At 46.3% G+C, this 11,488-nt stretch overlaps 1 protein-coding gene across 1 annotated transcript; it reads right to left on the bottom strand.

The window, feature by feature from the left end:
* Nucleotides 1-8,337: 8,337 nt before the first annotated feature.
* LOC108510373 (zinc finger protein 239-like) lies at nt 8,338-10,965 on the bottom strand. The gene is made up of 3 exons (XM_017840052.1): nt 10,880-10,965; nt 10,349-10,427; nt 8,338-10,163 (listed from the first exon to the last, which is right to left on the bottom strand). The coding sequence occupies exons 1-3, from the start codon at nt 10,928-10,930 to the stop codon at nt 9,325-9,327; spliced, it is 969 nt and encodes a 322-aa protein (XP_017695541.1). The 5' UTR covers nt 10,931-10,965; the 3' UTR covers nt 8,338-9,324.
* Between the last annotated feature and the right edge of the window lie 523 nt (nt 10,966-11,488).

The raw sequence follows: 11,488 nt of genomic DNA, 5'->3' as shown, positions 1-11,488 counted from the left end.
GTAAAGCTCAAGGTCTTATTGCAGTTCCCACATCCTAGCCCTACCAACTTTACAGCCTGCCTTTGTTTTCTCCATTAGGGCTTCGTACTGACTTCCTTATCATCAAGGATACACCCGAAACTTTTCCCAGTCGGTATCTCCATCCTGGGAGCTAATAGACCCACTATTAACCCCATCAATTCCCCCTTTCTGTAATTGTGCAAGAAATATTCCCTGTGTCGTCTTTTGCAGGGCCCTTTGCAAACACGACACAATACATGGCAACATTACTAGCACAACCACGACTATTATCAAAACTAAGACCCCTGTTTTGAGTAAGGACAGTAACCAACTTGAAATGCCAGTCGTTTACATTCGCGATGCAGCTCTGCGCAGAAGCATTACAAGCCTTTGTTGCTACATCAGGTAATCGTGTAACATTAGAAACAAGTTTCACTGCATCAGAGTTATTTACAGATGCCCCAACAAGGCATGTGTGAAAAGGTAGCTCTGGTTTCGCCAAGGAGGCACAGAAGGTAGTCTGGTTCAGTGCTTTCATCAGGGTCACCCAGATGTTGTGGCTGTTCCATGGGCTGAGTCGTTCGAGCTGTTCCATCTAGGAGTCATCACTGCCGGTTCCCCCAAGGCAAATAAGGACACAGGTACCGAGCAGGAACCCACCGTGGTCCATCTGCAGAGACACAAGCATAACCCTTTCCCCAGGTTATGAGGGCCAGACCACTGTCCAGACACCAGGTCCCGTACCTGAACGGGAGCAGGAGTGGTCACGGGTTGACATGACACTAATGAGGAAAAATGTAAAAAGAGAGCAGGAAAATGAGAATCCAGGAGAAAACTCAAAAAATTTAAAACATAACCGGCTTTGTCTAAACGGGCTTGAGGGGGCTCACCATGCATGCCCCCTTTCTGTTTCTGAAGCAGATGCTTCAGAGAGCCATGCATATGTTCTACAATAGCTTGCCCCACAGGAGAGTGAGGGATGCCAGTAACATGAGACACTCCCCAGTCATTCAAAAAGGTTTGAAATTTCTGAGAGCTATAGACAGGGCCATTGTCAGTCTTCAGCTGCAATGGGACACCAAGGGTAGCGAAAGCTCGTTGAAAATGATGAATCACATCAAGAGCACGCTCGCCTGCATGAGCAGTAGCACAAACAGCATGAGAATATGTATCAACAGAAACATGCACAAATTTGAGGCGTCCAAATTCTGGGACATGAGTAACATCACTTTGCCATACCTGTAAAGCTTGCATTCCTCTAGGATTGGTTCCATAATAGACAAGGACATTCTGACCTTGGCAATCAGGACAGGCAGCCACAATAGAACGAGCAAGGGACTGTGTAATGCCAAACTGTCGCTTGAGAGCAGTACTGCCTTGGTGAAAAAATTGATGTGAGAGGAGAGCCTGTTGTCGCTTGTCTGGAACAGGCCCGATCTGTGCAGGTGCTACGAGAGAGTCTGCTCGAGCATTACCCTCAGTAAAAAATCCAGGCAGTGAAGTGTGACTGCGAATATGAAAAACAAAGTAAGGAGCAGTACGAGACTGTAGAGTTTGCCACAATGTTAACAAAACCTGAAAGAGGAGATGATCATCACAATCAGAAAGAACTACTTGATCTAAACGCTGTACAAGTCCCGCCACATAAGCCAAATCTGTAACAAGATTAAAAGGCTGAGGAAAAAGTTGAAATGCCAGAGTTCCACAGAGTTCCACAACTTGTGGAGACCCGGATTGTTGAACAAGTTCATGTTGCCATCCTGTGGGTGTATACCAGACCACAGCAGCTTTTCCTGTTTTCCCTGAACCATCTGTAAAAAGAGTGAGTCCTTCCACTGGTTCTGTAGATGACAGCAGCCTTTGTCCAACAGGTACTTCACTAAAAAATTTCAGTAAAGGGTGTGAAGGTAAATGATAAGCAATTTGTCCCTGAAAATCTGCCATAGCAGCTTGCAATTCATATTTGTGATTCAAACACCACTCAAAATACCAGGATTGTACAGGTAAAACAATACAACTAGGATCTCTGCCAATTAATTCAATGCACTGTTTTCGTGCTTTCATGATAATCTCAGCGAGAAGTTCAAATAGGCCAGGTGCTGTTTTCCGAGATCTTGAGGGTAAAAACAACCACTCAAGAATGTGTAGAGGATCGTCCCAGGCCTCGTTCCACTGAACAAGGATCCCACAGGGGAAGTTCTGATCTATGAGAACAAAAAGCTGAACAATTTGAGACAAACCAATGCGAGAAACAAATCGTTCTGTTAACAATGTTTCTACCTGCCAAATGATTTGAACTGTTTCCTGAGTTAAGGATTGTGGTTCCAATGGATCTGTGGAATGTTTGAGCAGTGCAAAAAGAGGTTGCAGTTGCGAATTTGTCAACCCCAAATAAGGGTGTAACCAATTTAACAAACCTGCTAATTTTTGAACATCAGTTAGGGTATTGATAGGCAATTGTAACTGAATAGGCTGAGGCCTTACTGTTCTTTTAGTGACAAGGAGGCCCAGATATTTCCAAGGTTCTGCAGTTTGTATTTTCTCTGGTGCAACGACAAGGCCAAAAGACTGAAGCGATTCTTTAGCTGCATTTGCAACTGCAGACAATGTTTCTTTTTGCTCGGCCGAGAACAGAATATCATCCATAAAATGGAAACAGTAACATTTCGGGAACTGGATTCTCACAGGAGTTAAAGCCTTTGCAACATACCACTGGCAAATAGTGGGTGAATTTTTCATCCCCTGAGGCAAAACCTTCCATTGATATCGCTTTGCAGGTTCTGCATTATTGACAGAGGGTACTGTAAAAGCAAATTTTTCTTTGTCAGCCTCAGCTAGAGGAATTGTGAAAAAACAATATTTCAGATCAATTATTATTATTGGCCAATCAAGGGGTATCATTGTGGGTGATGGGAGTCCTGTCTGCAGAGCTCCCATCGGTGCCATGACAGCACTGACTTTTCTTAAATCCTGTAAAAATCTCCATTTCCCAGATTTCTTTTGTATAACAAAAACAGGTGTGTTCCAGGGACTGAATGATGGCTCAGTGTGGCCAGCAGCCAATTGCTCTCGGACCAGATCTTGCAGGGTCTGTAACTTTTCTCTGGGCAGGGGCCACTGAGGTACCCACACTGGACTGTCAGTTAACCATGTAAGTGCCAATGTAGGCTGTTTATCGCCCTGCAAAAGCACAGTGGCCCCAGTTAAAAATCCGTGGTAATTTTAACTCCCCACTGAGCCAGACAATCCCTTCCCCACAGAGTTAGAGGGGCAGGAGTGACATATGGTCTTACAGTCGCAGCCTGCCCTTCTGGATTACAAATCAGGATGAAATGAACTGCAATGTAACACTGTGTAGTTCCCCCCAGCCCCACAACACCTGAATCAGAGGACACCAGAGGCCAAGGGCTTGGCCAATTATACATGCAGATGATGCTTATATCAGCACCGGTATCGAGTAATCCAGTCACCTTAACAGCAGAAGGTGAGGCTTTCCCATTACGCAGTTCACAAGTCATCTGTGGACGTTTGTGTGAAATAGTCTGTGACCAAAATACTTGCGGAGGTCCTGTTGATCCAAATCCTCCAGCATGTCTCTCCCGGTTCTCTGCCCTGGGAACACAACTCACAAAAGGCACAATTTGAGCAATTCGAGTTCCTTTTGGAATAGTAACAGGAGGGTAGGGGGTAGAGACCATGGCACAGATTTGTCCTGTATAGTTTACATCAATTACCGCAACATGTACAATTATCCCAGAAATTGTGCTACTTGAGCACCCGATTAACAAAGCACTCAGTCCACGTCCGATAGGTCCCTTTGCATCTAAGGGAACCTTGACAACATCTGTAGAAGAAATTGTTACTGTTGCAGAGGTGGACACATCCATACTGGCTGCTCCGCTGGTTTTCCCTGTGAGCTGGTAGCAGTGGGGAGCATCAGGGGGTTGCATACGGGTTGTACTGTGGCAGTGAAGGTACTTGTGTCTGAGGGTGCCTCCTCCTCGCACTGGCTTTCCCGTTTCCCTGGAGAGGCTGTGCATTGGCACGAAACTTAGAGCGACATTGTGTAGCAAAGTGCCCTAGCTTCCCACAACGGTTACAATGAATACCAGGAGGATTAGGTAAGACCTTTGGCTTTTCCCTGTTGCTTTTATCAGGGCAGTTAGCCTTAAGGTGTCCTTCTCTATTAGTTATAGCATCACAGGGTAGGATGCAAAATTGCAGCAAGGGCAGTCATTTGGTGATCTACAGTACCCACTTTGGAACATGCAGATACCATATCAGATGGGTCTCCTGGCAATGCATCTATAATTTTCTGACAATTTTCGTTTGCATTATCTTTTGAAAACTGCTTTAGGAGAGCCTGACACAGGACTTCATCATCCACCTGCTTCTCTAATGAAACTGCAATACGTTCAACAAACTTTAAATAAGGTTCCCTTGGTTCGTTTCACTGTTGTATATCTAGGATGAGGGGAAGCAAGCTCCATAGTTTTAGTCAGAGCTAACATTCCCACCTGCTGACATTGTTGTAACACAATAGGATCCCACTGGGCCTGTAAATCGGGGCTACTAAAACAATTTTTTCCCAATAAGGCTTCCACTCCTACACCCAGTCTGGGGTCCCCTGGAGGGAGTCTCATATTCTCCATAGTTGCTCTTTCAGCCTGTTTTTGCCAGTTAGAATTAAACACTTCGTATTGTACAGGTTCAAATAAAACTTGAGCTAGATGGTCAATATCGTAAGGAGCGAGCAAATCAGCATTAATTGCATGAATCACACGCATAACTTCAGAAGAATTCACACCATATTTTGCCACATACATTTGCAAATCCTGAATAGCTTTCCAAGCAAATTCATAATGTTCATCTTGCTTGCCAGATTTAGAAGCTGCCTTAAAAACAGAATAAGCTTCTACTCCTGGCTCTATTCCCGGAACAAATGCAACGTCCTTCATAGCTTGTGAGGGGTGCCCGATCTTGTCTAACAACTCCCATTCCCCCCTTTTTGCAGCTTGTACACGCACCGCCTCCCAAAACTTTCTAGGATGACGTGGCATGACTGTGACAGTGGTGACTGCCGGCAAAGTCCATGGATCAGATAGCGTTCGTGTCTTTCGGCTCTGGGAGCCCTTATGGACAGGTTGTAAGGCTCGACTATGGACAGAGGCATTTTCAGCTTCCTCCATCTGCATCATCTGCTGGGGGGGCATCCTCATTGTTTTCATCAGTGTCCTCGTCCTCCTCCTCCTCTGGCAGAGGAACAGCGGACGCTTGCCTTTGCTTAGCTTTAAATTCCTCTACAAGTTCCATAGGTGTCTTATACCCGTAAGGGACTATAGCAGTAGGGGATTTGTATTTACAAGGTGTTTTAACTGGATTGTGGGGTGCAGGATAGTGAACTTTCAAACCTTTCGGGGTTTTTTAGAGCCAGACTCTTGGTATATTTTTTTGTATGTGTATCCGAACGCCACACTGTTTCTTTTTTTATCTGCTAAAGGAAGCAGTTCATTGTCAGAGGGGGAGGTAGCAGGCGGTGATGCCGCAGCAATTGAAGTTCCCTCCTCCCCTTCGAGTCCTTCTGTATCTGACAGAGGCTCTGTTTCAGGCAACTGAATACCTTCTGAAACTTGTTCATTAAGCCAGTCTTTTAGAGTTTCAACCAATATATGCCAGGTGGCAGGTAAACCTTCTACTTCCTTAGTATTCTTAGAACCCTTATAAAACTCTTTCCACAGTTTATCCCCCACTTTCTCCCAAGTCTTTACTCTAAATGCAACTGATGTGTTAGCTTCAAAACCTTGCTTTCAACACCATAGCGGCAAACGTTGTAGGTGTAAATACAGCCAAGAACACATGTAGCTGAAAAAACAGTTCTCCACTTGACAGCCAAAACTTACAGGAATATGAATAAATATTATTTTCATTTACTTAGAATGAAAAAATCTTAAAAAAAATACACCACATACCTGTAACACACACACAGGCACAGATAGAAACGTACTGGAACACAAAACTGGCTGTGCACAGACAGAGGATTGCACAGAAAATGCAAATATATAAACCAAACCCACACACAGACGTGCTGCTCCAGATCTGACTGTGCACGCGTGACTGCCGACCTGGAGCCTGAGACGACCCACAAATGGAAAAGAACAGGTAAGGAGGGGAATGTCAAGCTGCAGCCACTGTTGGTGTCACCCCTGCACAATGACGCATATAAGTGTGACTGGAGACAGAGAGGGGAAATATTTCACTGTCAGTGCGCGTCGAGAAATGCAATTCATTTCTCTCTCATGGGCTTTGGGACAATGACAATGTAATACAAGGCCAGTGGATGGAAAAGAGATAAAAACTGAACAAACTGGCCCGGCACAATCCCAGATCTCCTCTAGAGAGCTTGGCAGCGTGAGGCTCATATGCACTTGTAACAGATCAGCATTTTATTGTTTCTTCCCTCCAGGAATTTCCTGTGAAAATGAATTCATAGCAAAGCTCATCTTATAGACAGAGGCTACTCTGGGCTTCAATAGGAGCAAGAATTCCTTCTATATTGCTTTTCCTACTTATCCTGTGCTTTCCACTTATTCTAAGCAAAAAAATATTTATTAGATATATTCCCTTGAAAGGTTCAAATAAGCCTTTTTTCATTCCTACTTACACTTTCACAGAGGTGCAAGCAACCTCTCATTAGGTCAAGGGTCAGTCCTTTAAAAACTATTCTGTAAAATGAATAATCATGTCACTTATTCATGAATAATCTATATTTTTATACCATAATTTTTCTATCTTAACTTAGCAGCATAACATTTGGACTGACATAGCTGTGAGAATAGACATCTATTTTTTAGCTACTCTAAGCAAAGTAGGCTTCAAGTATTGATAAATATGATCATAGACAAGTTACCTTCTCTATTTGATGAACAGCACCATGTATTTGAAACTAATTGCAAAAGTAGGGTTGGCTAATGAGGTGGCCCTTATCTTTTCTCAGCAGTGCAAGCACAAGTATTTTTCTGCAGGCTTAATAGTTTTAAATGCCCAAAGTGCTATTAACTAAGTTGAAATCTGATTAAAATATGAACTTCAAAATATTCACAACAGCTAATGCAGCTACACACACATAAAAAAAAGCTAAGGAAATTCTTATCTCTTTTCTTATTGTTAAGCATGTGTTTTCAAAAATAGTAATTAAATAAAATGTTCCCTACAGATTCTGCCAGTTGTTTTGCTTCCCATTAGCATTTTTGAAAACAGTTTGTTAAGACAATAGTTATTCTTTATTATGCAACTATGGGGATGATGCCCTTCTATCTGCCTCAGTCTTAAAAGAAATTTGTGGGGAATGTTAAAGCTTAAGGACTATTAGAAAAGGACAGTGTGCCTTAGGAAAAAACAGGGGGGAAAAGTATGGAAAAAAATGATCAGCCATTGCAGAAAATTACAGGATATCCACAAGGGCTTTGCTAATAACATGGGTTAATTACCACTGAAATGCACCAGGCTGGGTCAATAAAGGAGCACAACCACAAACACATTAAAATGAGCACCCAGCACTAATAGAGGGACAAGCCCCAGCAAAGGAAGAGCTGCTAGAGGGGCATTTCAGCACAAACCCTTTATACTTTCTGCAGGATTTAAAACTTGCCAGCAGTCTGTCAGAACTAAAAGAGCAAAGCCCGACGAGCGCACACAGGGAAGGAAGGAGGGACCAGGGCCTGCCTGTGCCCAAGGGGAGAGCCCTGGGAGAGCCCAGGCAGGGTCTGGGTGCTCACCCACGCTTGGGGGCTGCTGCACCACCCAGAGCCGTGTGCCACCGAACACACCGGCTACACGGACAGAGCCCAGAGCTTATGGCTGGAATATCAACTTGGGCTTTATGTCTCAGGAACAACTGCAAACAGCTGTCTAATCAGACAAATGCACGAGGTTAAAGACCTTCAAAGCTCGGAGAAACCGTGGAGCGGAATCGCGTCTGCTTCCCACTCCACAAAGACAAGCGCCCTTCAGTCCACCCCTTTCCTCCCCTTACAAATGAAAGACACTTCTAAAAAACTCTTCAGCAATTACAGGCTGTGCCAAAATATTTTAAAGAGTGAAACTGACACAAACACTTTGAAGTTTAGCACAGAATCCCCCTGCACACACACACACAGGCAGGTGAATCTACACAGACACTCCTGTTCATCCCTGCACAGACATAACCCAGACAGACTCGCAGGGGAACTCCACACACCGTTCCCACATCACAACATGAGAACGGTTAGAAAAACATAAAATACGTACACCAACCCTCACTGCACTGAAGCATTCACAGGATGTGACACCTGTGTCCACTTTTGAAATGTTACAGCCATTCCACACAACCTTTATTTCTTGTCAGCTGAGTATTCTATCAGTTGCATTCTAAGATGAAACTCTATGCACGTGAACAGCTGAATTTGTTGCACATTTAAAGGTTGTTGCACATTTTCTAATGGAGAAAGTAGGGAAACTGCTAAGTGTTCAAACAAATGAAACACAGTGAGCCACAAAAGGCAAAAGTACATAGTGTACAGCAGCTTTCTGGAGTTACAGATCTGCTCAATGTTTTATGTTTGGCATTCAGAGACCATGTTTAAATTTATTAAACTACTCCCACTCTCCCTCCACTCTTTTTTTTGGAGTGTTTCAATTGCCTTTCCTTCTTCCAACAGCTGTGACAACTGTTAAACCAGTCAGTAAAATTAAGTCCCCTCTAGAATCCTTTAGTCAACGTTACATTTTAATCAGAGGTTGAGGGAGATTTCCTGTTATGAATGCTTTGATTCATTAAAAAATATTAAACTGACACATATGTCAAAATGAGCGGATACATTTATTGCATGTTAGCTCATTAACTATTAGTAATTATTAGTGCTACTGTTATTGCTGAAAGAGCAAAAATTCAAGACTGCAGCTGGCTTTAAGTTATTGCATTCTTTAACATGCTCTGCCTTCAAATCAAAGCATACCTAGTGATGGTCAGACAGATGTCCCTGCACTCTCAAAACGTTCAGACAATTTTTAGCTCGAATCCTCTCTACCCTCACCCATAACACAAGAACTGCAGAAACTACAACACTTATTTCCTATGTCCTTATGCTCACATGTGCATATGCAAGTCACAATATATAGTCAAATCACAATTGCTATGTATATTATTAATGTGTCAAACTCTGGGGTTTATTAATTGAGACAGAAGCAGATATGCTTCGGAATGTTAGTTCTTTCTCTGTGTCCACTCAATCCCACATGCCTCAAGCCCTGCACTCACACAATATATTGGCACTGGTAGGGCTTCCCTTACAGGTGGGTCCGTTGGTGTGAGGTCAAGGTAGAGCTCTGGGCGAAGCTCTTCCCACACTCCCCACACTTGTAGGGCCTCTCCCCGGTGTGAATGCGCCGGTGCCTGACGAGGGTGGAGTTCTGGTTGAAGCCCTTCCCGCAGTCGGTGCAGCGAAAGGGCCTCTCATCCGTGTGCGTCCGCTCATGCGAGTAGAGATTGGAGCTGGTCATAAACCTCTTCCCACATTCCAAGCACTTGTAGGGCCTTTCCCCACTGTGGATGCGCTGGTGGGAGCGGAGGGTGGAGCTCTGCCTGAAGCTCTTCCCACATTCCACACACGTGTAGGGTTGTTCCCCAGTGTGAATGTGCTGGTGGATGCGGAGGTTGGAGCTGTCACTGAAGCTCTTCCCACATTCCTCACACGTGTAGGGCCGTTCTCCAGTGTGGATGCGCTGGTGGCTGAGGAGATCAAAGTTGTCTCTGAAGCTCTTCCCACATTCCCTACACATGTAGGGCCGTTTCCCTGTGTGGATCTGCTGGTGCCGGATCAGGTGGGAGCTGTTCCTGAAACTCTTCCCACATTCCAAGCACCTGAAGGACTCCTTTCTACTGGGAGGTTGCCTTGGGACCACGACCTTGGAGTTCCTGCTCAAGCTCCTGCCACCTTCCCGGCACAGGCTGGGTCTTTCCTCCTCAGAGCACACTGGGTTGGTTTTGGACTCCCTCCTGCGGGGGAATCTCCGGCCCTTTCCCTCCCCGCTGCCTTCCTGCGCCGGGGAGCCCTTCAAAACGGCCTCTCCCACCAGGGTCTCACGGGGGGATTTGTTCTCCGGGCTCTCCGTCCTCAGCTCGGGGCCTGGGGCAGGAAGCAAGAAGGACAGGGAGGGGATTTGCCTCCGGCCCACAGGGAAGGCCAAGGACATCCCCCCAACTCTGGCCCCGGCAGGACGGCGGCAGCGGGGTTGTCCTGCAGCCGGGGCCATGCTCGGCTGACAGAGCCCGCACAACACTCGCCCAAAGGGACACTGACTTCCTCCTCACCTGCCTGGGGGGCCCAAGGCATCTTCCTCTTCCTCGCAGCCTCCTCCTCCATCCGCCCAAGCTTTGGGAAGGACAAATCCTGATGGGAAGGGAAAACAAGGGCTGAGTGTGTTGGCTTGGGGGTTCCTCCTGCCCAAGTCCATCTCTAGAACTCACCAGGCATCCTGTGACCATAAAAACCTCCAAAACACCAAGATTCAGCCCAGAAAAACCCAAATCAACGAGATTCAGGCAAAACCCTCACAGAAACAGCAGGAAGACCCTTTGCCCCCCCAAATTGCAAAAAGCAGAGATTCAGCTAAAGAATACTCCAAAATATAAAGATTAGACCAAAAAAAATCTTCCAAAAACAAATTCGGACACCCTGGGAAACCAGGGCTTTGCACCCTCGCTTCTGCAGGGGCTTCCCACGGGCTCTCAGCCTCCTTTGGGCATCCTTTGCCCCGGCGTGGGCTCCTCCCGGGCTGCAGGGGGGTCTCTGCTCCATCCTGGACTCATCCACAGGTCACAGGCCCTTCAGCTCAGGTTCACCCAGAGCTCCAGCCGGTTCCGTGGAGCAGCGATCCCCTGGCCCCCTGCCATCGTGGGCACCTCACCAGGGCTGTTCCTCAAGGTTCTCTGGCCCCCTGCCAGTCCGGGGCTGTTTCTCCAAACCACCAAACCACGTGTGCCAAACGCCCTGGTTGGTCAGTGCTGACTGGGGGAGCGGGCACTCGCTGAGGAGATGAGAAAACTGCACCCAGGGCTGGGCTGAAAGAGGCTTCAGCACCACTTCTGATGGCCCGGGGGCAGCATCTGGCTTCTCTCACACAGAGAGATGGCACTTGTTCCTCTGCACGGAGTCAAGGGCAGGAGGGTGACTCCTGCTGCATGGATGGAATGGCAGAGGATCCCTTGGGTCCCCAGGATGGATCAGCACTCGGGGATACAAACTGCCTTCAGGCTCAGGATGCAGCTGCCAGCACAGATTTCCCTGCAAAGTCTGCAGTGAGTCAAGCTCTGCAGAGGAGATTGTGCCCCATGGATGGGATTGCAGAGGCTCCCTCAGGTCCCCAGCAGGAATCAGCAACCAGGAATAGACACAAAAGGCTGCTGCCACAGGCTGTGCCTTCACTGTCGCCCTGCAATGGCCCTGCCTGT

This window comes from Lepidothrix coronata, unplaced genomic scaffold, assembly GCF_001604755.1.
Source record: "Lepidothrix coronata isolate B3197 unplaced genomic scaffold, Lepidothrix_coronata-1.0 Scaffold743, whole genome shotgun sequence".
In the NCBI taxonomy this organism is placed as follows: Eukaryota; Metazoa; Chordata; class Aves; order Passeriformes; family Pipridae; genus Lepidothrix; species Lepidothrix coronata.
The sequence above is the reverse complement of the archived record's forward strand: the minus strand, read 5'-3'. Positions and strand labels throughout refer to the sequence as shown.